Raw genomic sequence first — 27,650 nt, 5'->3', positions numbered from 1 at the left:
AATGATTTCTCACCAAACTCTGTGAATCATTCATGACATCTCTGACAAATGTGTGTGTGGGCAGCAAATAATGAGCCAAGTGAAAATTGGTCGGTGATAGGGCAAGGGCACTGCAGTGCCTGGCCCTGATGGTCAAGAGAGTAACTCCTGCTGAGCTTCCCACTCCCCTCACACCAGGGCCGGCTCTGGCTTTTTGGCCGCCCCAAGCAAAAAAAAAAAAAAAACGGGGCAGCCAGAACGGCAAAGCAAAAAAAAAAAAACCTGCGCGGGTGCAGGGGGACCGGCTGGGGGGGGAGGGGGAGGGAGCGGGCGGGAGAGAGAGAGAAGGGGGCGGCCAGGGCTACAGCAGGGGCGCTGCCACGCGGCCCCTCCCGCTGCGCCACCTCCTGCCGCCTGCCGCGAGGGCTCCGCTCCGGTCGGCGGGGAGGGAAGGAAGAGGACTGCCCTGCAGGGCGCTCTGGTTCTCCGCACTGCCGCCCCCTACAGGGCGGCCGGAGCGGAACAAGAACAACAACAACAACAAAAAAGCGGCCGTGCAGCCCTAGGATTGGGCAGAATGCCGCCTCGAACGATCTGCCGCCCCAAGCACCAGCTTGCTCAGCTGGTGCCTGGAGCCGGCCCTGCCTCACACAGATCCTTAGGTGGAAGAGCTATAATAGTGACTATGTGGGGAGAAAGTCTTTGGGAAGGATGGGCTCTACATCTGGGACCATAGGACTGATTCTAACCCAAGCTTTCTATTAACTTTCAATTTCTTATATTGATCTTTGAAGAAAAGACCTGCTAGCTGCTTATTTTTTCTGCTGAGTCATTTGACCAGTTTATGCTGCTATTCTGTCCAGCTTTGCCTAGTCATAAATCATGCACCATTATTTATTTATTATGTATAACATGAAAATGTAGATAAAAATAAACCACAAAATGCCTTGGAAAAGGTTTGATGTGAATCAAATAATCCCTTTATCAGACGGGGCCTTCATGAGTTTATTTTTCTACCTTGTTTTCTGTAGGTGACACTTTTCTCCCCTCCAACAGCAGCTCACCATACTCCAAGAATGACAGCAGAAATCATGTCTTCAGGGAGAAGTATACTTTTTCGTCTTACTATCAGCACTCCTCCCCCATAGCTGCCATGTTCATCCTGGCCTACATCTTCATCTTCCTGATGTGCATGATTGGCAATATGCTGGTAGGCGTCATCGTGCTGAAGAATCGGCAGATGCGGACCGTCACCAACATATTCATTCTCAACCTGGCCATCAGTGATCTGCTGGTGGGCATCTTCTGTATGCCAACCACCCTAGTGGACAACCTGATCACAGGTGAGCAAGGGAATGAACAGTGACCCAGATCACAAAAGAAAAGTCTGAAGGAGCAGAAGGAAAAAAGTGGCTTAGGAACTGAGTCCCAAGGGTTGGGGGAACTAGAGGAGGAATCTGTTTGAGACTGTTGGACTTTCTTAGTCTGGGGCTTAAGTGAGGAGTCCCAGTGGGAAGGGAAATAATGTGGAACATTGGTACAACTACTTCCTAGATCATAAGTCTCAGGTCTTCAGGCAAATTTTTCAACATTCCGCCCGTCCAGCAGAATTTGTTGATCTTTGACCTGGATGTCCCTTTTCTAGGAACTGGGAGAAAGGCAGGGCCTCTGTGAATAGTACTGAATGAGATCTGGTGGAAATATTGTAAACAAAGGTGAACTTCAATGCAGGCAGAGAGGAACATCTCTGATTATAATTTCCACATTGAATATTGTGATTTTGTTTCTGAGGGTTAATGGACCAGCAACTCTGTAAACTGATGTTCTCCCTTTAGTCCCATTTCACAGACTGTATGAACAGCAGCAGAGTAAGAATCCCCAAGCTCTTCCTGCTCATTCCTTGCCAAGTCTACATCATTCTAATGAAGACATACAGGCCCCAACATTTGTGCACTGTAGCTGATACATTCATAACTCCAGGCCATTGAATGGTGGCATGTCAAAAACAGCCTGAAGATCTTTTTTTCACAGAGCTGGCTCACAATATCTGCCTGTGCAACCATTTCCCCTGCTCCAGCTAACCTGCGTCTCTTCTCTTCCCCCACCAAACATCCAGCACACTGTTCCTCTACTGTGCCTGGCCTCTCGGTTTTGTTCACTATATGATAGCTGCTTCTTTCCTGTAATCTAAAGATTTAAATGGAAAGGTAGGATACCAAATTCAGTACCGCCAACCCCAAGCATTCAAAAGTAATAAGGCAGGCCCCGAAAAAATCACAAAATGGGCTTAAAAATCATGAGATTTTTTTTTAAATGGGCGTTCTTTTTATTTGCATTTTGGCTTTTGAGCCTTTGGGTTACACTGTAGTCATGTGTTCAAGCTCTTCTCTGTAACCATGAGGACTAGAAACTTGTTTTAAAAAAAACCTGAGATGCTCACATATTATATAACTCTAGAAGCTGGGGCTTTAATGAAAGCATCAAGTAGCACAAGACTTGGCAACATTGATTTACCTATATCTCTTTTGAGCAATTTGAAGACAGAAATCCCTTCCCACTTTCTACAGTTTGTGACATTACAGGGAATCAAGCCAGTAATGCAGAAACTCTGCGCAAATATCTATTTCCTACACAAGAAGGCTGAGTTATATCAACTCTTAAAGAGACAAAACAACAGGACCTTCTAGGGCAGATGTCAGTGGCAAATGTGGGCCTTCTCTCCCACATATTTTTTTTGGGGGGGGGGGGGGGGGAGAAGGGGGAAGTATCTGTATTTTCGCTTCTTTATCTTTTATTTTGTAGCTGACCATTTCTGGATGAATTATATATTGCTAACTTTCAGGAGATCATGGAAACAAACAAATTATAACCCAGTGGGCAACTCTGATGCTGTAAAGGTTTGCTGAACCCAGAATATCATTGGCAAGAGGCAGAAGCAGCAGGATGCAGTGGAATTTTAAATGCTGTGAAGATCCAATGAGAGATCCAGTTTTTCTCTTTTGGATTTCCCCTTCTTCCCATCCTTACTCCAACACCTGTCAGCCACATCAAGAACATACCAGTTTATTTCCTAATTCCAGTATCATTTGCAGATCACCTAACATAAGCTGCCTCAGAAACAATACCAGGAGCATGATGGTGGAGAGAACTCCCTCCCCCCCCCTCCCCCATGGGGGCCAGTAAAACACCACGGTGGATTTCCTGAAATTGGGGCTTAAGATATTAGTAATTCAGATCCACTGCATGGCAGTCTCCCTGCCTTTGGCAGTATCTTCTTTCTCATCCCTCAAAGATTGGAAAGATTTCCTTGGCAATGTAAATGTGTGAAACTATATCAGAACTGAAAGGGTACAGCAGAGCAGGTCCAGAAGTTGATGGTTTCAGTCCAGTTTGTGTGGGCAAGTAGCCACATGATAAAACAATAGCCATACTTGGCACCCGTTGGCACTCTTGTGGTAATCTCAGCAGAGAGACCAAAGACTGACTAGGCCTGAAGAATAAACTACCTTCTTTCCTAAAGAAAGTCCCTCAAGATCAGAGAGGAGGGAAGCTAGTTGTCACTGTCACTCGACCTGTTCCGTGAGTAAATAGCAGACTGCAATCTCCACCTTTCACAGCTACTAAATTCACAAAAACCAAAGGGGGGAAAATAACTGCATTTAATTCAACAGAGAAGCCATCTTCCAGTGAATGGCATGGGATGGCACACTGTAATCATGAGCACTGAGTGCCGTTAACATACAAATACCAGACAGCCTGATTGACAGAAAACATTTATTAGCACAGCAATTCAATTAATTCCTAAACGCTGATTTGTCTCCCTCTCCCTTTGATACTTTTTTCTTTTGTGGGCTGTAGCCTTGAGTGTAGATTTGGCTGGCTGTGTTTCTCTGCAGCAAGTAGCTTTCAGAAGACAGAAGAAAGCAGCAATTTGCTTTGCTTTTCTTCCCCATCATCATGAACATTTCTGAAGGGCAAAATATATGATAGGATGTCTGAAATAAGCATGACAGGAGGCTGTGGTGCTCTTAATCTCGCTTGTTACAACAACCCTCTTCTACTGGAGCTCTTGTCATGTACCATGGGGATTTGAAAAAAAGCTCGTGAATTAATTAGAAGAATTTGTCAGTGTTGTTGTTTTTTACTTTTATGTGTTTCAAACTCAGTGCAACCAGCTGTTATTTCCTCCATCTACTTAAATGTCTTATATGATCCATGAAACTTTCATCTAGAGTCACTGATTACAGCAAAAATAAAACCAACCTCATGTAATTGCAGTCTTCTAACCAGACATTCGGTAGCAAGAAGCTCTGATCAAACTCACAAGTTAAATGCACTGGATTTATTAGAGATGATTTCGTACAGGCTTAGGACACTCAACTGTAGGAGTGCAACATTGTTAGGGAAAGATAAATCAAATCGGGCTTGTTTGCCCTGGGCTCCCAATTAGAAGAGATGTTGGGAACCCAGCACATAGCAGCAATTTAAATGAATAAGGAAGCTGACCAAGCATGGGATTAGACCATTATCTTGGATGCAAGAAAGAGACAAAATAACATTAATATTTTCTACTTCCCCCATTCCTCTTGCTGTTGCTTTTTGACCCACTTACAGCTTCTTTGACTTTATCTGCAAACTTTCCTAGTGTTTCCCCTACTTCTCTGACACACCTTTGGGTCACCCTATTACTGAGGATCTCCCAGCTTTTGGAGGGCCCCTCTCCCCAACCCTCCTAGCAGCTCTCTGAATCCTCTGTGGAACTTATGACTGCTTCCTTACTCCTTCATGTCATACCCTTTTGATACTCTTGTTCTATTTGCTGGTCCCCAGTACAAAAGGAAACCAGCATTACAGTGGTGTTTAAAATAGGAATGGAGAGAGTATAAACTAACTAACTTTATTTTAAAGGGCCAGTTTGGTTAGGAAAATGACTAGCATATGTAAAAACATCACTTTTTTTTACTCTATCTGTTCTCTGTGAGTTTTCCAAGCACACAATATATTCTCACTTATTGTCAAGCAACATCTTTTACTCCTGTTAGCACGGCAGAACCAATTCAGCTGCAGTATATTCTGCTTCATGTTTAGTATCATCAACACAATACTCAACTCAGCTTTCATTACAGAGGGTTAAAATGTGCCAGTGGGGTGATGCAGAACCACCCCTCCCCACAGGGAAAACTGCAGATATTCTGACTCAAGGAGTAAAATGCCTCTTGGAGCTCCCCAGTGTGCAGAGAAGCATACAAAAAGGAGTTCAGGAGAGGTAGCAGTTCTTCTCAGCATAGAGGGGTGGAGCCTTGGCTCCATCTACTCTTCTCCAGTCCCTGTGCCTTAGAAAGGAATTATCCCCTGAGCTCAAGATCTGAAATTCTACTTGACCCTTATGCAAGCTGCACAAGTGGGGAAGGCTCCCTACTCTTTCCTGCTACTGCTCACCTGCATAAGTGCTAGCCAGATCTAGTGCAGAATCTGTATTTCTGGTGACAGTATAAGAAGCAGAAAGAACCCAGCTGTCAGGTCCCAGGTAAGCTTTCACTGCTATCAATGAGAAGAACCATCTGGGTCTCATATCATTTTAACAGTACCACTTTTCAGAGTATACCTGTACCTAAATATTGGAATCTTTGTGTCTGGAGAAAGGTATCAAGTAGTTTTTTCCTGATGTCCTGTACACTATATAATTTCCTCTATGTCATATGGTATATTGTGTATCTCAGCTTGTTCTACCATCCTCTCCACTGACTGACTGGCTGAATGTTAACAGGAGAGACAACTTGCAGTGAAATAGTTTAACTACCAGGTATGCTAGACACTACAATTTAATAATTAACATAAGCACATTTAATACCCTGCTGCAATTCCAGTTTGAAACCACAGTAAAAAAAAAAAGTTCAATAGAAAATCTAATACTAAATATAAACACCTATCTCCCTTGTGGCTTAGTAATTAGTTCTGTGAACTGTCAGATGGGAAACGTGGGCCCAATTCCCAGTTTCTAGCCCTATAAGCAAATAGAGACTCTCAGGCTACATCTACACTACAGGGGGGGGGTCGATTTAAGATACGCAAATTCAGCTACGCGAATAGCGTAGCTGAATTCGACGTATCGCAGCCGACTTACCCCGCTGTGAGGACGGCGGCAAAATCGACCTCCGCGGCTTCCCGTCGACGGCTCTTACTCCCACCTTCGCTGGTGGAGTAAGAGCGTCGATTCGGGGATCGATTGTCGCGTCCTGACGGGACGCGATAAATCGATCCCCAAGAGGTCGATTTCTACCCGCCGATTCCGGCGGGTAGTGTAGACCAGGCCTCAGTCTTTAATGTCATGGCTAGTGTATACATGTACCACTGCCCCCTCTTGGACGGAATGCCAAACGTTGTCAAATGTGTTAGATAACATCACCCTCTAATGGGTACATACTACAAAGATATAAACCCTGTAATACTTATATAGTGGTTATTCATTTACTGAAGAGGTAGTTTGCACTATATAACAGACAACACCGTAGTGCAGTAAGCCATAGTGGATAGTTTATGGAAAGGAAGGAAGCTACAGAATTGCTCAACAGCCTCTGATCCTTCTGACCAGATTCCGAAGAGAACCCTGTCTAGTTTTAGGATGTCAGACACAAAGATGGTGGCTGCAGTTCAGTGCATGAGAGCCGGATTTAAAACAGAGAAAAAGCTGATGCACTCATCTGAGCTTTTTAATAATGCTGGGCAGCTCTCTTGGTGGGGAAAGGACATTAAAATTTCCCCTATCTCTTCTGGGTCACACTGTACTGGATATTGAGTTTTCTTCTTTATTCTTTGTATTACCATAATACCTAGGAGCCCCAGTCATGGACCTCATTGTGCTAGGCACTCTACAAACATCGAAAAAAGACAGTTCCTGCCCCAAAGAGCTTACAATCTAAATGTAAGACAAGAGAGAACAGATGGACAGGGGAGTATAAGGAAACCATGATGCAGTATTGGTCAGCATCATAGGGAGTGGTACCTGTGGCCTACACCTGTCAAGTTTTTTGTAGGCAGCACACCAAAGGAGAGTTTTAAGGAGAGATAATGACGTAGCTTTGTGGATGTTTAAGGGGAGCTCCTCTCAAGAGTGAAGGGCAGCATGAGGGAAAGCACAAAGTGCTTGTTTGAAAATGTAACTAGTGGGCAATGAAGGCTGGCATCGTTCGCCAGTCAGAGGCAGGAGTTTACCTCTCAATAGCAAAGGGAGATAGGAATAGATTGTGAAGGGCATGAAAAGTGAAGACAAGCAGCTTATGTTTGATGTGATGGAGAAGGGGAGCCAGTAGAGGGATGCAAAGAGAGACATGACATGATCAAGTTGACAGGCTAGGAAAATAATCTTTGCAGCAGCATTCTGAATGGGTATGAGAGGCGCACAATTGCACTTGTCAAGCCCAGAGAAAAGGCTGTTGCAGTAATTTAGATGCAAAATGATGAGATCCTGGATGAGAGTTTTATCTGTGTGGATGGGTTGGAAAGATTGTGTCTTAGAGATGTTATGCAGATAGAATCAGGAAAAATTTAGACATAGCTGTGATCTGAGGACCTAGAGAGATGTCCAAGTTAAAGATGATGCCCATGCTAGGGGCCTGAGTGGGAGACAGGATGGATGGTTGTCCACAGTGATTGAGAAAGGAAGTAGCAGGGAGAGCTTGCGGGGCAGGGGGAGCTTAAGAGCTATGTTTTAGCCATATTGAGCTTGAGCTGATGGCTAAACATCCACGAGGAGATGTCAGAGAGACAGGCTGAGATTTTAGTTTGGACAGAAAGAGACAGGTCCGGAGTAGAAAGATTGATCTGTGAGTCATCAGCATAGAGCTATTAGTTGAATTTTTGTTTGTGGATGCAATTATCCAGAGATAAGATGAAGAGGGAGAAGAGAAAGGGACCAAGGACAGAGCCCTCTGGAACCCTCACAGAAAGCTGGGGGTGAGGCGGATCCCCCAATGGATACACTGAAGGAATGATTAGGAAGAGAACCAGGAGAGAACAGAGTCATGGATACCAAGGGAGGACAAGATTCCAAGAAAAAGAGCATGCTTAACTGTATCAAAGGCAGGTGACAGGTCAAGGAGGATGAGGATGCTTCTGAGGCTTGGCTAGGAAGAGATCATTAGAGACTTTGTCAAGAACAGTTTCAGTGGAGTGCAAGGGACAGAAGTTGGATTGGAGAAGATCTAGGATAGAATTGGAGAAGAGGAACTCCAGACAGCAATTGTACACTGCACAGTTAATGAATTTAGAGATGGAAGGGAGATAGGGATTATCGGGTTTTAGGATTAATTGATGGATACTGAAAGATGAATTGTAGATCAGGGTGTGATGGGCTACACCTCCCCCTCCGGGGTGCCACCTGAAACTGAGGTAACACTGAGCCCACCTGTCCCCCCAGCCCGGGTTCCCTTTACACTGCACTGGTGAGGCAAGCCAGCCAAACCCTCCCTCAGGCTTCAGACTGCACTTTACCAGCACACACACAGTTAGGGACAAACCCTGCTACAGTTTCACAGATGCTGAGATCAGCGTTGCATGGGAAAGCTCAGCTAAGGAATTGCCCAGCACTCAAGTGCACACCCCCTCTAGAGTGTAAACCCAAAATTGTATTGCCTTGTGCTGCACAGAGATATGTACAGCGTAAGCTCATTTAAATTTGCCCTCTCCCTCAAGTGGAGGAAGATATGCACAGCTTTTTGCCCCACCCCCAGTTATGAATTCCACCAGCTGGTTTTAGAGAAAACAAAAACAAGTTTATTAACTACAAAAGATAGGTTTTAAGTGATTATAAGATATAGCAAACAGATCAATGAAGATTACCCAGCAAATAAAACAAAAACGCAATATAAGCTTAAGATACTGTCAAAATCAGACTCGGGACTCACAATTTGTCAGACCACTCTGTTTATTAGCAAAAGCGTTCTGCTAATACACCCAGAAAATGTGAGTGCCATACAAGGCTCAAACCACCTTATTTATACAGATAAAAGGGCACGAAATTAACAAGATTACAAAGGGAGCAGAACTGATAAATTTACCTGGGGCTAGACACATATCTCAAGTCCTTATTAACTCTCACCAATCTCCTGTTAATGTCCCACCATCAGCTTAAGTGGACCCATTGTTCAATACCTTAATGTTCCTCTTCCTGACAACTTTATCTCAACATTCTTCATTCCTGCTAAAAGGAACATACAGCATTTCTTTAATTCATTCTACTTCTACAATATAATTCATTCTACTTTCACAATACTAAAGAAACTGGTTATAAGTGGTAATTTCTCACCCTAAATCTTGTTCTAGGCAGATTTCAGAGGTTCTTGAAGGCAAGCTGCTCTTGCTTGCAGCAGAGTGGATTTGATTTAGATCAAAATCCACATAAATCAAATTGATTTAAATCACTAGTCAGGAAGACTCGATTTAATCATGGATTTCTACATAAAAGTGCATTCTTGTTGGTTGCTATAACCTTAATACATATTCTTCACAACTCAGAGATCAATGTAGGTTTCATTGTACACACATACATTTTTTAAGTGATTTATTTTGAAAACTTTTCAGATTAGTTTTACAGCTAAATCAGAAAATGAATGATTGTTTGGTTATTTCATTTACCAAAGGTAATTGAAGCAGATATTTATGAAGTCATTGGGAGGTGAACTATCTCCAATTCAATAGGTTAATCATTAATATTTGGAGGATTTTCTTGCCATGCTGTATTAGGAGGAGAACATCACCAGACAGACATTTAAATTGTTTTATTTAACTAAAACAACAACGTTATGTATTCTGGATTTTTTTTCTTCAACAGCAAACATACAATATTTTAACAAAACAAGCATATGAATTTTTGAATTTAGTTAGACATTCAATTTTTTAAAATCAAGTTTGTTTTTGTTAAAATTGTTTTTAACTAAAATAGTTAAATGAAATATTTTTACAAAAAAATTTAATTGATTATGTCTGCCAGGTCAGCATGAGAAACTTAAAATATTGGCTTCTGCAGCTAACTCAGTTGTCTTCACCTTCATTTTCCTGTTTGTTGATAATCTGGAAAAGAAAAACAAGCTTTCCTGCTTTTTCAGGTCCCAAATGATTTCTCAATTTGGAATGAATTAGTCCAAAGGAAGAAAATACTCTTTCTACACCGGTAGAAGAAGTGACTGCTGTTAAAAGTGAGATTATCACTTCAATAGTCTCTGAATCCAAGTGCTTAAGTGACTTCCACCAGTTCACTGGTGTAACTTTCTTTAAAACATCAGCAGGAAACATATATTTCTTGAATGGTTCTTATTCCCAAACTGGGTCTCTTTTATGGCCTGCTGCCATTATAGGTTTTCCCTTCTAGTGAGAGAATGGTATGGTAGATCTCAAATCAATGAAGGCTACACTCAGAAAGACCTCAAGACTTCTGGAATAAGCAGCTCAAACAGTTCCACTTTTGTTTCTACTGCCTGTCCCCGCCTTCTCACATTTATTTCCAGACTTCTTCTCCTTGTCCAGATCTATTCCTCCCCCAAAAATCTTCTATTCATTGAACTTTTTGAAACTTTGCACTTTTAGAGAGAGGTAAGGGATTGACTCTGTGTACACAAATTTGCAGAGGGACAACAGGGTTGAGGTCTGTTATTTCTCACCTCTATATATTATTTATTTATTAAAAAACATTTTTGCTGTTAACAAGCATGTTACCTCTGGAGACACAAATCCACAGTTTGAGAACTGCAAAAATAAGCATCTCTGATGGTATCTTCTAGACTGGGCACTGAATCCCATTGGGTAGATAGAAAGATTAACCTAAATAGTCTATACAGAAGCCCCTGGAACCCCATAAGATTGGGTCCCTACTCCATGGACTATTGGAACTCATTTACAAAACTTTTCTTAAACATTACATGAATATAGTGTCTCATACTATAGAATTAGAATTTATAATCCCTATTCCATGATGAGATATCTTTGAGCTGTAATGTATCTTAATTAAAACTATCTTTAGATAGGTTTTTTCCTCAAAAAGCATTTTATCAAAAAAATCCGATTTAAATTAAAAAAAAATCCAATTTTTTTTAAACCATTGATTTTTATCCACCCTGGCTTGCAGCCTAAAACTCCAGGTAGTTCTTTCGCAGGCCAGACTCCTTCCCAGCCTGGGCTCAATCCTTCTCCCCCACTTTGTCTTTGTTTCTTAGGCTTTGTCTACACTACACAGCTTTTAGCGACATGGCTGTGTCGACATGGCCGTGTCGCTAAAAGTTGGGCAGTGTAAACGCTGTTTGTTGGCACTTTTGCCAACAAAATACTTCCACCCCCTACGAGCGGAGTGGGGTTCACGTTGTCAACAGGAGAGCGCTCCTGCTGACAACGAGCCGTTTACTCTGCCACTTGCCATGGCAAAACTTTTGTCTTTCGGGGGAGGGAGGGGCTTTCTTAAACACTACAATTGGCAGTGTAGACAAGCCCTTAGATGTTCACAGCAGTCATCCTGGGCCGGGGATTCAGTGAAGAGCAAACCCTGATTAACTCACTCCCCTGCTTTATATAGGATTTACATATGGAGGAAATCCTTTGCCTTTCAGTGTGATTCCCTCCCACTCCTCAGTGGAAAAATACTGGTGGTCTATCATGGAGTCCAGTACCAGGTGACTTGAACACATGACCCTGTGGTGTCAAAGCAGCCATGAATCAGAGGCGGTTTATAGCATCCCAGGAAAGCTTCTCAGGAAGGTGGGAGATTTAGCATCTTCAAAGACCGATTGTTCTCCCTCATGGTCCATTGACTTGTCCCCAGCTAGCCAGCCATACTGATTGCATTCTGTCTGGTGGGCATTCCCCAAGTGCAAACACTTTTATAGTACAGATGTATTCAATATTCCTAACTTTAGATACAAAAATGGTACTTCCATACAAATAGAATAATCATATTCAGTAAATCATAACTTTCCAATGATACCTCATATGATTTATCTGGCATCAAATACATTATGACTATGACACAATCATATCATAATAGTACTATGAAAAATATGGGAAGCAGTGTCACACAGGGTGACTCAACAAAGAATGAGATTTTTTTAAAGATCAGGACATTTTTTCTTGTTTTCTTATAAATTGTGAACTATAAAGAGCATGGCCCAAATTCATCCCTGGTGTAACTTCACTGAATTTGGTCTCGTGTCTACATAGACCTCCTTTTTTCACTGTATTGTAGAAATATTATCTTTGTACTGCTTCATTTGCAGTGTGTGACATTTTAGATAAATAATAGGCTAAAACTTCTCTCCCCTCTCTCAGCCTAAATTATCACAGGGGCTGGCTTATTTTTCACAGTGTGAATGGAACAGAGCAATCACATTATTCATGGTAATTAGTAGGATTTGTTATAGCCTACACATGGTGCAACACACACAAATGGAGTACAATATAACAGGTTATTGTTTCTTACTGCTTCTCTGCATCAAATACTTCCCACATCTCACCGCACATAGTTCAGTAATAATGCTCCTCTATTTCCAAATACACTGCAGAAGGGTCACTACCCCCTATGAAATGAAAATAGATTATAGCTGCTTAACAAGTAATTTGTTTGGTTCCATCTAACCCAAAAATTAAGAGGATATGTGCTATAGAAAAGCTAGAATGTACAGCCTACCAATGACAAACTGCTGACTGTAAATGGAAATGCACTAAATGTTTTTCCACAAATGTCAGGTGAATTAATCAATATAACTCCCAGCAGAGCATATAATTATGGCAACAAGTTGTTTAGTAGCATGTCAGAAATGCTTAGGTAAGCAATGACCTCACATAGGACCGTTGGGATAGGGTTTGCATTGTAATACAGAACTAGCTTCCTGGTCCTGAAATGCGGCAAACAGTGAAACAAGACTGTAAAATTTATGCTAAGGCAATCTTGTTCCTCCTCAACTCTTTCCACAAGCTATCCCACAGAAGCACCAATGCAGATGGGTGCTATGTTGAAGATGGAAATTAACACTTTTTCTTCTGTTCATGAAAGTTTTGAGGGTAGCTTCTCATTTCATTCTTTCCAGCCTGACTTCCGGAACAATTTCTAGTAAATTATTAAACACCAAACAATATATGCTTAGAAATTGACTGTGAAGTTTTAGAGATTTGGAATGCACAGTGCAGTCAAAGCTGAGTTGGTTGCCGATTCTTTTACCTTTCTACAGACTGGAAATAATGCATGCCCAGGACTTGTCTTCTGTGCTGTAGCCATGCAAACTGGGGTGCCATTAGGTGTCAAAGTTGTTGGTAATCTATAGAGAGGAAACTGAAGTATCCAACATTGATGATAGGCCACATTCATCACAAGAATAACAAGCAGTCTTCTCGAGTGTCTCCCATGGGAATCCTTCACTTCCTTGGGGAGGGACCCTAAAGGTCTCTCTATTTCTCCCACTCTATACCATCCCACCTTGAATATTGGGTTTGCCACTCTTGGGCAACTGGACAGCATTCCTTATAGATCCCAATAGTGAAGTTCCTGCAGAGAAGATGCAAGATACTACCTTTCCCCTGGGCCTGAGGGGACTATCTCAGTACTACAGCAATCCCAGATCTTGTTTACGCAAGGAGTGAGAATCAGATTGGAAATTGAACCAACTCTTTGCCACAGAAAGTGAAATGAAAACAAATGTGCTAGTGCAAGGTGAAGGTAACAGGGAATGCCAAAGCTAAGGTTCTTATAGGAATATTACCTTATTTATATATTCAACATATAAAATATTTTGATTACAGTTTACACTGTTAAATATATATATATATAAGGCCAAATTCCATGCTGGTGTAAACAAATGCAATTCCATTAAGTCAAGATCATAGTATGATCCTGTTTCTTCAATGTGGATCAGTTAATGTTAGTATGAGAACCTTAAAGTATGGTTCTTCTTCGAGTGCTTGCTCATGTCAATTCCATTTTAGATGTGCGCGCACCCATGTGCACAGCTGTCGGAGATTTCTGCCTTAGTGGTATCCGTAGGGCTGGCTGTGGCCCCCCTGGAGTGGCGGTCCCATGTGGCAGTATATCAGGCGCCGCCAGCCCTGCACCCTCTCAGTTCCTTCTTACTGCCCGTGACGGTTGGTTGGAGCACCTTGTCTTGCTTCACAAGAACAGTAGCAGTTAATCCATTGACTTGTTAGTTGTGGTTGTACATAGTTTCATAGTTAGTTAGTTGATAGTGTTAGTTAGTCAGGAGAGTCCCCCGTTAGGACTATGCCCCGCTCCCCTGGCTTTAAGCCATGTGCGTCATGCAGCAGGCGGATGCCGATCAGCGATCCACACGATAGCTGCCTTAACTGTCTCGGAGAAGGCCATCGCAAGGACAGATGCCGCATCTGTAAGAACTTTTGCCCGTGGACCAAGACAGAGCGGGATATCCGCTTGAGGGAGTTATTGATGGAGGCTGCTCTTCATCCGGCGTTGGAACCCTCCACCTCGCCACCTACTCCCAGCACTTCAGCCTCGGCGGACGGCGCACCACTGGCACCAGACTCGGCCCGGTATTGTTCCATCTTGCCGGTGCCAAAGAAGAAGCTGAAAAACGAAGCCCCTCAGCACTGAAGGACAGAGGAGCATCGGGCAAAGGATCTCTGTCAGGCCATGCGCCCGCTACGGGGAGTCACAGGGGTACCACAGAGGTTTGACCCACCAGCCCAGTCAAGGACCCGCCCCCCACGCTGGGCAGTGGCAAGGGTTCCCAGCCTCTGATCGGGTCCACAATGCCCAAAGCGGTCTCGGCGGCCAAGGAGCCAGGCCAACTGACTCCGCAGGTGTCACGCCAGGTGACCGATACGGCTCCGCTTGTGGCAGTGAAGGGGAAGGTCACCAGGGTGCTGCAGCATAGACTGGCAGAACACCCCAGTTCGCTGGATCGCAGACGCAAGTCCCCCTCGCTGCGACCTCGGGACCCAGCGCCACACCCTAGCTTGCCAGCCAGATGGCCAAGATCTCCATTGAGATCTCCTCCTACTAGGCAGGGGATTCCAGACTCATGGTGCCGCCCCGGTACTGACGACCGTCTGGCCATAGGTCGCCTAGACGCCAGACACCTTCTCCCAGAAGGTATCCTCCTCGTCGGTCCCCATCCTGGAGGGCTCACTCGGAGTCTCAATGTTGGTCACACTTGCCCTGGTTCTGCTCCTCCGGCAGGCAGCATTTCTCCCCGTCGCTCTGCCATTCGCCTACCAGGGTCAGTAGGCAGACTCAGGCCTTGATGGCCCAGCTGTGGTCACCAGAGGGGCAGTGGTCAGGTTCGGACCATGATTTCAGCCCGTTGCCGAGGTGGGGTGACTCCCCTCCAACGCGGGAGACCGAGGCGGCACCGGTTGCGGTGCCGACGCAGCAGGAGCCGTGGCCCCCCCAGTGGCAGTACTGGAATCCATGATGCCGGTCCAGAACTCTCAGCCCTCCCTGGCTGCATCGAACAAGCCAGCCAAGGTGTCACTGGTGCCGCAATCGGAGCACGGCACCGTGGCGGAGGTGGAACCCGCGCCCCATACTCCAGCGCCGAGGGAGCCCTCCTCTGACAAAGAAGGGGGTGACACCATCCCCCAGGCCACTCAATCGTCGTCGTCCCCAGACAAGGCGGTGGCCGGACCCTTCCACACCAGCAGTCCTCTGGACGATTTTAAAGAGCAAAGGCCTTTTAAAGGCCCCCCTTAAACGGGTGGCAGAGAATCTGGGCTTGCAAATCGAAGAGGTTGCTAAAGAGGCAGATGACCTCTTCAATGTCATCTCGGCCACCATACCAGCAAAAATCACATTGCCCGTCCACCCAGGGGTGCTCAAAATAGCCAAGTCTGTGTGGCAAACCCCCTCAGCTATTCCGCCAACATCCAAGAAAGCGGAAAAGAAATACTATGTCCCTTTGAGTATCTGTATACTCATCCCCCCGCAGCATCACTAGTCGTGTCTGCAGGGAAAGAAAGGAACAGACAGGGCCACCCCAGCAGAACGCCCAAAAATAAAGAGGCCAAGAGACTTGACTTATTTTTGAGAAAAGTTTATTGGATGGCCAGCCTACAATTTAGGGTCTCCAACCACCAGGCCTTGCTGGGATGTTATAACTTTAACCTGTGGGACTCCCTTAATAAGTTCACGGAGGCCCTCCCACAGGATCGTGCCCAAGAGTTCGCGTTGGGATGCGACAGACTCGGCTGCCAGGGTGGTTGCGTCAGCAGTAGCCATGTGACACAGCTCCTGGTTGCAGGCTTCTGGGCTGTCTCAGGAGATGCAGACCACGATGCAGAACCTGCCATTTGAGGGTTCGGGGCTCTTTTCTGAGCTAACTGACTCTAGGCTACATGGGCTCAAGGACTCCCGAACCACCCTCCGTACTCTGGGTCTGCACACCCCGCAGCAGTCCAGGAAGTCGTTCTGCCCTCCGCCTCCTCCGACACAGTCTAAGTCCTGGGGGGATCTCAGGTCTGGCCCTTACAGGAGGAAGGACAAGGACAAAGGGACTAAGAGACGCTACCCATCCTCTTCCTATCTGGCTGCTCAATCTGACCTTCCCAGAAGTCGGGGAAGCCAGAAGCAGTCACTTTGAGGGTGCGCTCGAGGATGGCGCCCCAGCCAATGTACTGGATCCAACCCTCCCTTTCCTCAACCACTTCCGACCTTTCAGTCGGCCTGGTCCCATGTCACCTCAGACCGCTGGGTGCTAGATATTGTTTCTTCAGGCTACATCCTGCAGTTTACAGCCAACCACCCCTTCCACCCCCTTTCCCTGTCCCTCTTCAGGGACCCTTTTCACGAGCAACTCCTCGTTCAGGAGGTCGAAAACCTCCTTCACCTGGGAGCAGTGGAAAAGGTTCCTCAGAACATGGAAGGCAGAGGATTCTACTCCTGCTACTTCCACCAGCGCTTCCTCCGCTTCATGTCAGGAGAGCGCCATTTCCAGTTTACGGAGATGCCCTTTGGTCTTTTGTCAGCCCTGAGGATGTTCACAAAATGTATAGCGCCAGTGGCCGCTTACCTGAGACGTCAAGGAGTCCAAATATACCCGTACCTCAACGACTGGTTGATAAGGGGCTGGTCTCTGGGTCAGGTGCAGAGACATCTCGACCTGGTCTGTTCCACCTGTCATGACCTGGGGTTAATAATAAACAAGACAAAGTCAACCTTAACCCCAATACAACGCATAGAGTTCATCGGAGCGCTCCTCAACTCTACTTGGGCCAGGGCCTTCCTCCCCGAGACTCGATGCCAGGCCATGGCGGACCTCATCGTGGGCCTGCGGGCCCACCCACTCACCACTGGCCACACGTGCCTGAGGCTGCTGGGCCACAAGGCAGCATGTACTTATGTGTCCGGCATGCACAACTCCGCCTCAGACCTCTTCAGGCATGGCTGGCATCGGTCTATGTCCCCAACCGGCACAGCATGGACTGGGTGGTCAGGATTCCAGACAGCATCCTGGCGTCCCTCGTATGGTGTCAGGATCCCGCGTCGGTGTTGGAAGGTGTTCCCTTCATGTCCCCATCCTCGTCGGTGACCTTTGTCTCCGACACCTCAGACCTGGGCTGGGGAGCCCACCTCGGCGATCTCAACACTCAAGGGCATTGGTCCAGTCATGATCATTCCCTTCATAGCAATATCAGGGAACTCAGGGCAGTTCGACTGGCCTGCCAGGCCTTTCTACCTCATATACAAGACAGAGTGGTCCAGGTCCTGATGGACAACATGACCACGGTTTTCTATATCAACAGACAAGGCAGAGCCAGGTCGTCAACCCTTTGCCAGGAAGCCCTCTGGCTCTGGGACTTCTGTCTACAGTACAATATCCATCTCGTAGCCACGCATCTTCTGAGGCCCAAGAATGGGTTGGCAGATCACCTCAGCAGGACGTTCTCCTCTTGCCACGAGTGGTCCCTTCATCCAGAGGTGGTCACTTCCCTCTTCCACAGGTGGGGAACTCCCCAAGTGGACCTGTTCGCATCCAGGCAGAACAAGAAATGCCATGTCTTCTGTTTGATTGGGGGGAATAGAGAGAGGAGCCCTGTCCGATGCTTTTCTGCTCCCGTGGTCAGGGGTTCTGATGTACGCCTTCCTTCTGCTGCCGTTGCTGCCCAAGGTCCTCGTGAAGATTAAACAGGACAAGGCAAGGATCATCCGCATAGCACCAGCGTGGCCGCGCCAAAACTGGTTCAGCACCCTGCTGGACCTCTCGGTAGCAACCCCGTTCCAGCTACCTGTCAGGTTGGACCTGTTGTCCCAGAACCATGGTAGTCTCCTGCACCCCAACCTGGCGGTGCTACATCTGACGGCCTGGCTGCTGCGTGGCTAAATGCACAGGAGCAGCGGTGCTCAACTGAGGTTCAGCGCGTCCTGTTGGGAAGTAGGAAGCCCTCCACCAGAGTGACTTACTTGTCAAAGTGGAAACAGTTCACCTGCTGGATCGTGGACAAAGGTGTCCGTCCCAAATGGGCTTCTCTGCAGCTTATTCTGGACTAACTCCTGAATCTCAAGCTCCAGAGTTTGTCCCTTTCATCTATCAAGGTCCATCTAGTGGCCATCTTGTCCTTCCACCTGCCGTTCGAGGGCAGGTCGGTTTTTGCTCAGGACATCATGGCCAGATTCCTTAAGGGCCTAGACCGCCTCTACCCACAAGTCAGGGATCCCGTCCCACCGTGGGATTTGAATCTGGTGCTGACGCAACTCATGGGTCCCCCCTTCGATTCTCTGGCTTCTTGCTCCCTCCTCCCCCTTTCCTGGAAATCGCATTCCTAGTTGCAGTGACGTCGGCCTGCTGAGTATCCGAGATTCGGGCACTTATCTTGGAGCCGCCATACATGGTATTTTACAAGGACAAGGTCCAGCTCAGACCATGCCCAGCATTTCTTCCCAAAGTCATCTCTCAGTTTACTTTCATTCATTTACTTACCGGTCGTCTTTCCAAAGCTGCATAAATCAGAGGAGGAGCGTAGGCTACATGCCTTGGACGTCTGAAGGGCTCTGGCCTTCTACATTGACAGAACCAGGATGTTCCGTAAATCGACACAATTATTCGTCACCATGCCCAACAGGATGAAAGGTTGCCCTCTATCCACACAAAAAATTTCTTCTTGGATCACGGCCTGCATTCACTTCTGCTATGACCAAGCGAAAGTGCCACCTCCAGCGATCATCACCACCCACTCTACCAGGGCGCAGCTTTTCTGGCCCAGGTGCCTATTCAGGACATCTGCAGAGCAGCCACCTGGTCATCTGTCCATAACTTTATGTCCCACTATGTGCTGACCCAGCAGGCCTGGGACAATGCTGGCTTTGGTAGGGCAGTACTGCAAGCTGCTAAGCTGTGAACTCTGAGCCCACCTAGAATGGAATTGACATAAGCAATCACTCGAAGAAATAAAAACGGTTACCTACCTTTCATAACTGTTGTTCTTCGAGATGTGTTGCTCATGTCCATTCCATTTCCCGCCCTCGTACCCCTCTGTCGGAGTTACCAGCAAGAAGGAACTGAGAGGGCATGGTGGTGCCTGATATACCGCCACATGGGAGCGCCACTACAGGGGGCGCCACAGCCGGCCCTATGGATACCACTAAGGCAGAAATCTCCAACAACTGTGCATGTGGGAACGCGCACATCTAAAATGGAATGGACATGAGCAATACATCTCAAAGGACAACAGTTACGAAACGTAGGCAACCGTTTTTTCTACTTTGAAAAGCGATTCCGTAAAAATGCCGTTGTGGGGTTCCATCCTTATTGTCTCAGTGATTACCAAATGTGCTCAACTAACAAGTAAAAAGATGTTTTTCTATCTGCCAGTCCTAAAAACTCAGTCTGGGTCTGATATTTAAACTGGGTTCTTTCAATCTCAAGTGTAATAACCTTAAGGTTCTTGCTGGCCAAATTAGGCCCTATGCAACTCTAATGTCTTCAGATTATACTCTTACTTACCTCTGTACAACCCTATCACCTTGCAAACAAATCTGTTGAGGTTACACAAGATGGAATAGAATCAGGTTCACACCACCTTAGCTGTGTTATATCTGCAATGCTAACAGAAGGAAAAAGCAACACATTTATTTTTGTCATTAAGGTCTGACTCTGAACACCCAAAGGACCCAAAGTGCTTTATAAGAAGATGTCATTTTTATACAACCACTTCTCAGAGTAAACAAAAAAAACCTTTAATTTTTGCATTTCTTTACTTTTTTGTGTCAAAATATGTAACCTTAACATTGCATTTATATAGTTATTTTGTACTTAAAAGTGCTAACTTACTCTGGCAAGGGACTACGCAAAAAAGTCACCCTTCTTACTCAGCCAATCTGCTCCCTGCATTTATTCAGTCATAGTTGCTGACTTTGGCAACTAACATTTTATTTTTCTCCTTTTTACTCCTGAGCACCCTGCAGATTCACCAAAGGTTCAGGGAACTGGATAATCATGTGAATCATCACCAGAACTGTTAACTAAGTTCCGATTGCAGAACCTTTATTGCTTATCAAGTACAAGCCAAAAAAGTCCAGCTTGGCTTTTATATCCCATGTTCCATTTACAGGGCTGGCAGTTAGAAAAATATATTTTTTTATTTGTACACTGAGCATATTTGACTTGGAAATAAGTGAGGGAGACAAAGAGAGCCCTGCAACAAGTCAAATTTCAGAGAAGAACCACATTGTAATAAATATTGAGTTAGACTATTAGCTGAGTGCCTGTCCAGATGTTGTACAAAAATGGAAATCTGGTTATTAGTGTTAGAAATATTCAATACAATTCTAAGAGAGATGACTAGGGATGATATTTATGTCTGGCTATTCATTAGGTCTTGAAACAATGTGGTACACTTTAAAGAATATGTAATTATTCAGAATGTCATGGACTGGAGTATGGCTTAGTATCATCCTCACCCCATGCTGGCCCACAGTGATCCACACCTTTTTAAAAAAGTCACTACATTGCTAAAGGACATGTTAGTGTCATAACAAACCAGATGTACCGCCAGCCTAGTACCACTTCAGAAATTGATTTGTAATCACACAACCAATGGGTACAGCTAGAGGAAATTGCTGAATGCATGCAAAAATCAAGCTAAAACTGGTACATTTACAGGCTTTGGAATATATCTGCTGAACATCTGTAAAATTTCTAATAGCTATGAAAACTGCACAGTTCTCTGGCTGCATTTAGTGGCAGCATTGATTGTTTACGGGGTTTTGTCCAGACCTCAGTCAGAAAGACTGCGACCAAAATGCATGGTAGAAACTGAGGGTTAAATGGGATATCCTCAGGCTTGAGAATTAGGCGTCACCCACACTGTGTGGAAGCAAATTTGATTTACTCTTATTTTTTTCTTTTAGAAAAGAAAATTACTCAACTGCCAAGTGCCCGCTTAGTGCAATTTAGATCAGACAGATCACAAATCCTTGAAAGTCATGTTTTATGACAGGCAATTTATCAGCCTTTTCACAAGGCTTAGGTTTGGCAGCTTTGCACAACCCTAGGTGAATGCAGATTATTCTGCATAGTGGGTTTATGGTATGAATGTGTCCCCACAATGCTATCTATGTAATTCCAGGTTGGCCATTTGACAACATCATGTGTAAAATGAGTGGATTGGTGCAGGGGATGTCTGTCTCATCTTCAGTTTTCACTCTGGTAGCCATTGCAGTGGAAAGGTACGTGTCCGCAGTACTCTCGCTCTAACCATTTGCCTGCAGAAAACGGAGTAAGGTTTATGGTCATTTCAGTTCTGTTTCTCTGGGGAGTCCCATCTGGTGGCAGGATACTGCATCTTCACGGTAACTGTTTTCCTCCTCTAGAGCATACAGGCTGAGTGCTGTTTGTGTTCCATCAGTCCCTCACCCCATTCCCTTGGGATCCTGCAGATACAATACAAAATGTATGTGATGGTGGAGAGAGAAAGAAAATTGAAGAGGAAGACAAAAAGGAAAGAAGAGATTCAGGCCTACCATATATTGGCATGTGAGTCCAAGATGTGTGCAATGGGCAGCCAGGAAGCTAGAAAGGTAACTGTCATAGATCCACAGGATTGGTGCTATTGCTCCAGCTTTGGAAGAAACAGTCTCTGGAAGGACCCCTTCAGTGTGCCAGCCCCCCTAGGTGCCTCACTTGTCCTCCAAGGTGAGCCACACAGCTTCACCGCCTCCTTAGGCCGGACCTCTGGTCTTTCAGCACCCCTGCTTCACACTGTGAGCTCCATTCAGCAAGTCCAACTGGGAAAGACCCCTGAGGGAGACTTGTACAATCCTTAGGGAGCACCTCCTCCATCAGCATTTGCAGTGACTCTCAGCCAGCATTATAAAACTGAACAGTTTATTAGTCAACTGGAACACAGCATAGGAAGTCCTTGGTTAGCATAGAGAAAAGAAAGTTACAGCAGAGTCCATCCTGGTCAGCACAGAATCCAAAGTCCTGTCCTTCTGACCTCCCTTCATCCCAGTACACGTGTCCTTGATTCCTCCAGCAGTCAACCCTTAACCGCCCTCCTGGCACCTCCCCAGTCCTTTGTTCTCCAGCGTGTCAAACACTGCTTGGCTTCCTGCAGAGAGATGTGCCATCCATGATTGTTGGTTGCTAGATATCAAAGTCCCAGTGATTGGATTTGCCATTGTCTTCTCAAAAGGGCTCCATTGATATGGGGCCTAAACCCCAGACAGCTGGGAACCATTCATACCCGAGTCTTTGCAGAGAGCAAACCACCCTTTCTACCCCCTAGATAACACTACAGCACATAGGGGGAAATGGGGCACACATAGGATTCCTTTAAAAAATTGCAAAAATTCATATTTAATCACGGTAGCCATGTAAAGTGTGGTAACATGTTAGGACCGAAGAGGTCCACGCCTACTTAATGGTTGTAGTTTATCATAGAAAGTGAACTGCTTTCCTTCCACTATATGTATGGAATTCAGTTCTCAATGGTATTGGTAGAAAGCATATGGATTGTCCTCCTAGTTTCTCTGAAACTGTATAAATAACTCCCAGTGAGTAACTCAGAGCTCTGTGTGAGAGAGTTTGAGAAACAGTTCTGACATAGCTCATTACTCAGACAAACATTTCCCAGTGAGTGGCTAACAAAAAGCACAATAATACTCACGGCTAAAATAAAATGGATTCTCTTTTTAAATGCAGCAGAATCTGTGACTCAGCAACAGAAAACTGATGTTGTGACTCAAAAAAACATTCTTCCATCTGTGGCAGATGTTTTATTCTCTGAGAGCTCAGATGGAGGGCAAATAGCATCCCAACAGAATGTTACCCATTAAAGCAAACCAACTGTTTAAACATGTTCAAAATTAAGTAAGACAAAAATATGTTACATTGCCTTTGATCTTTAGGTGGGTGAGTGGGTGGATGAAAGAGGTTGTGGGCAATGCATAAAAGACTTGATCTATCAATAGTGTTAGTTTAGCTGAAGAGACAAAGAACACTTGCTTGGTAAACAGAGCCAGCAAGGAGTTTCAGTTAGATATGTTCAGCTCTCTTCCTTTAGAAAATACAAGGGTGGAGGTCATCTAGGTGCTTCCCTATAATTACAATTTTTGGCCCCAGCTACACTGTAGTTACAGTTATTTTAGGATACCCATTACAGCACAGCTGTGTCCTGAACTTTTAGCTAACTATGTTCTAAAGACCATTTATGTTCCCTTAATGTGACTATAAGACTGTTAGGTCTGATCCACACTAACAAAAGCATGCCACATTACAAAAGGCTTGTGACACAGCTGTGTGGGTAAATGATTTCCCCAACACAGCTGTGATTGTATTTCAGTCCAGGCCTTGGTGTCTGAGATACAATCTGAAAAATGGTGTAACATCATTTTTCTGGATATACATTACATTGTGTTAGTAAACCAAGTCCTTTCCTCCTAGTGTCAATACCCATTGGAAAGGCAATATCTAAAATGCCCTGATACCAGTTGTAGGAAATACTGAGGATGGGTTCCTTGTGCCACAGCTGAATGCTCTCTGCAAATGAATCCATTAGTGGGCATGTCCTGCATTCAGTGCAGGGGACTGGACTAGATGACCTCTTGAGATCCCTTCCAGTCCAACACTTCTATGATTTTATGTAGCCTTGCTGTGAAAGGGTATAGTATCCTCTGCTGGTCAGTGTGTGCAGAGTCAGTGTGTGCTCGTCTACACTAGAAAAAGAATTTGTGCAAACAGTTGTCTGCCATGGGTAAGGGAGTCTGTTATGACACTTTATTTCACATATGGGCAAAAAAAAAACATTTATAACCATCTTTAGGAACCATGTTATCACATTGGCCATTCAGTTGAGGAAAGAATGTGTTATAACATAGATACCTCGAAGCATAGCAGAGAAATGAATGCTCAAAAGATTATGTTGTGTTGGTGGGATGAAAAATATCACAGTTTCTATTTTTCTTGCCCTTCCCTTCTTCATTATTCTGGGTGAGAGGAGACAATGCATCTGCTAACATTCTTATTTAGATAGGAGTGACCTAGATCATCTTTCCTTTTTCCAGCCAATTTCTTGATTGAGAGATCTATCTTTGCAGAACATGGGAAAATCCAAATGCTCATCACTGAGTTTTTTGCTTTTTTCCTCCAAATTGCCATCATCACATTATGTCACATGGTAATGTTGGAATACACATTGATGTCACCTTGTAGTGTCACCACACTTTGTCAGCTAGGATTCCGAGAATCAAAAATTAGAAGAATCTTCCAGTTCTCTTCTTTCAAATTGGCACCTATATGAAAAAGCAGACATAGGAACACCATGAGATCGTCCCGTACTACATCCTTACAGTAACCGATTGCTACATCATCTTTCTGCCCAGACCAGAGTGAGTGGAAAATTCTGACTTAGCAATGTTTATTATTCATTTTACATGGTCATAAATGACTGTGCAATGGGCAAGGTAAGGGAGAATCAGATCCAGGCTGCTTAAAATATTTTAAAAAATCATGCATATAATAGAAAATGTACCGCTGGTTCTAGGCGAGGGCACAGGGAACTTCAGCACTTTGTTTAATATTCAGTGTGCTGATTCCTAAAACATCAATGCCCATTTAAAACATTTCATTGCATGATGTTTTAGACCGTGTAAAGGAATAAAACATCAATCTTTTTGTTTAAAAAATCACTTCATTTTTCTACAGCATCTTTGTTTTTGTTACATTCCATAAGCAGTTTGCACTTGTAAAAAATGTTAAAGGGAGAGATTGAACCATGAATTGCTGGGTTTGTTTTTTTCCACTAAAGCAACTTGACTGCAATTTCTTTGTTTTTTCTTGGGTTTATATTTCTTCACAGTGACATGTGGATATGGCCCTGCTCTTTAATACTCAGTAGGAGTTTATTTGTGGGCCAGGTCAGTACATTCACATACACTATGACATCAGCCTGTGTTGTAGGACCTAATCACTATAGATCCTTCTGCTAAACTTCTCACTCTTCTGTATTGTGCAGTGATTTAGCTCCACAATGCAGGCTGATGTCTGATGATGAGAAAAAATGACTCATCAAGTAAACTGCATTTTGTACAATTATTGGTTTGAAATCAATTTTGCTACAGTATGAATGTACCTCTTTATAGGGACAGAGGTCAGGATGGGAGGACTCAAAACTCAATCTTCTGCATGAAAAGTCAGAAAAGGCCTCTATAAATGTCCCTTGGTACATAGCGTAAGCACCTCAGCAGAACTTAAAAGCAACACTCTTTTTCTTCCTCTCATAGGTTTCGTTGCATTGTTTACCCCTTCAGACAGAAGCTAACTCTGAGGAAAGCCCTAATCACCATAGTTATCATTTGGGTCTTGGCCTTGATAATCATGTGCCCCTCTGCAGTCACCTTGACAGTCACCAGGGATGAATATCATTTCATGGTGGATGCATACAACAATTCCTACCCACTCTACTCCTGCTGGGAGGCATGGCCTGACAAGGGAATGCGAAAGATCTACACAACCGTACTCTTTTCTCACATTTACGTGGCCCCTCTTACTTTAATTGTGATCATGTATGCACGTATCGCTTTCAAACTTTTCAAGTCCTCTGTACCCATAGGAAGCTCCCAGTCAGAGGAGAATGAGGGGAGGAGGGTCTCCAAGAGGAAAGTCAAGGTTATCAACATGTTGATCATAGTGGCATTGTTCTTCACTCTCTCCTGGTTGCCCCTGTGGACTTTAATGCTGCTGACAGATTATGGAAACCTAACTGAGTACCAGCTCAACGTGATCACAGTTTATATTTTTCCATTTGCCCATTGGCTGGCATTCTTCAACAGCAGCATCAACCCAATCATCTATGGGTATTTCAATGAGAACTTCCGAAGAGGGTTTCAGGAGGCTTTCAAGGTCCAGCTCTGCTATGTGGAGAACAAGCACAAGGATACTTATTCAGAGAGGAACAATAGTGGGTTCCTTTTTGGAGCACGAAACCGCATTTTTGTTGAAGCACGCCCTAGTGATTCAGTGCAACCCTCCCAGTCTGGACAAAGTAACCTCCCAAGAATTGGGTTATTTCCTCTGAGGAATGGGCGTATTGCTCACCATGGGCTGATGGTGGAGGACTTGGACAATACAGCTTGTTCTCACAACAGTGTCAGCGTCCCAGCTTGGGATATCTAAGAATACTGCATATCGGGCTCCCATAATTGATGGACTTTTTAGTGGACAACGCTGGAGATCTGTGAACCATAACATTTGAAACTCCCTGAGGAGCAAATTATTTACAATGATGGACATCTAGACTAAAAGCTATTCAATTTTAAGGACTAAATCGCTAAAGGTTTAGATACTTATACATGGTACTACAGTTACAAAGCAAAAGAGAAGGCTTTATGTTCAAGTTTCCAGATGTATTATTGTCTCCTAGACTTTCATGTGAATTAAGGAATGGTTTACGGAGGGATTTTTAGGATCCAGGCCCATGATGAGAGTGGACCCAGGCATAGCAGTTATTCAGTGGCAAAGCAGATGGTGTTGGTAATGCAGTCCATAGCTGACTGTTACTTGTTGGCTACCTTATGGAGTGGACTCAAGCTGGCTGGGCTACTTGAAAGAAAGATCAAAGACTTGGTATTGGGAGAAAGATAAAAGTTCAGCCAGGAGTGGGGGAATGACGATGAATAGGCAGTATATAACAATGAATCTCTGAACTGGAAATAACAGATAATTATTGGGAAAAATCACATACACCACATGGGAGCCAGGTCTAGACCCTTGATCTTTCAGCTCAAAAAACAAACAAACAAACAAACAAACCTGGCTTTTACCACTGGAGCTAAGAGACTCTTCCTTTGTTGTTAGCTAATGCATTATATACTACTCTCCTTCCCAGCCAGCTAGACAGATCTTGTCACACACAACTGAGATTCAAGGAGTTAAACTCCAACAATCAGGCACCAAATCTGTTGTAAATCCATGTGCTGCAGAAGACACCAGACTGACTGCTTTGGAAGTCACCACACCAGCTTCTCTTGCTGCATCTTACCTCATCAGCTAAAGAGGAGCTGGTGCCTCATTCAGTAACCCAGGAAGAAAGAGAGATGCTCTTCTGCTTTTAGCACCAGCTGGGGAATTGTGTTCCCTTTTACTTTAACTCCTGATTGCATGTGGAATGGAGCATGGTTTTTAAGGATCTGGGCCGTTTGCCCATAATACACTGCTGTGTGTAACTTT

General features: G+C 44.5%; 1 protein-coding gene across 1 annotated transcript; it reads left to right on the top strand.

Moving 5' to 3' along the window:
• The first annotated feature begins 1,015 nt into the window (after positions 1–1,015).
• On the top strand, positions 1,016–26,597 carry NPFFR1 (neuropeptide FF receptor 1). Its single transcript, XM_065408327.1, has 3 exons — positions 1,016–1,322; positions 21,550–21,649; positions 25,706–26,597. The coding sequence occupies exons 1-3, from the start codon at positions 1,133–1,135 to the stop codon at positions 26,595–26,597; spliced, it is 1,182 nt and encodes a 393-aa protein (XP_065264399.1). The 5' UTR covers positions 1,016–1,132.
• Positions 26,598–27,650: the final 1,053 nt, after the last annotated feature.

This window comes from Emys orbicularis, chromosome 7 (assembly GCF_028017835.1).
Source record: "Emys orbicularis isolate rEmyOrb1 chromosome 7, rEmyOrb1.hap1, whole genome shotgun sequence".
Taxonomy (NCBI): domain Eukaryota; kingdom Metazoa; phylum Chordata; order Testudines; family Emydidae; genus Emys; species Emys orbicularis.
The sequence above is the reverse complement of the archived record's forward strand: the minus strand, read 5'-3'. Positions and strand labels throughout refer to the sequence as shown.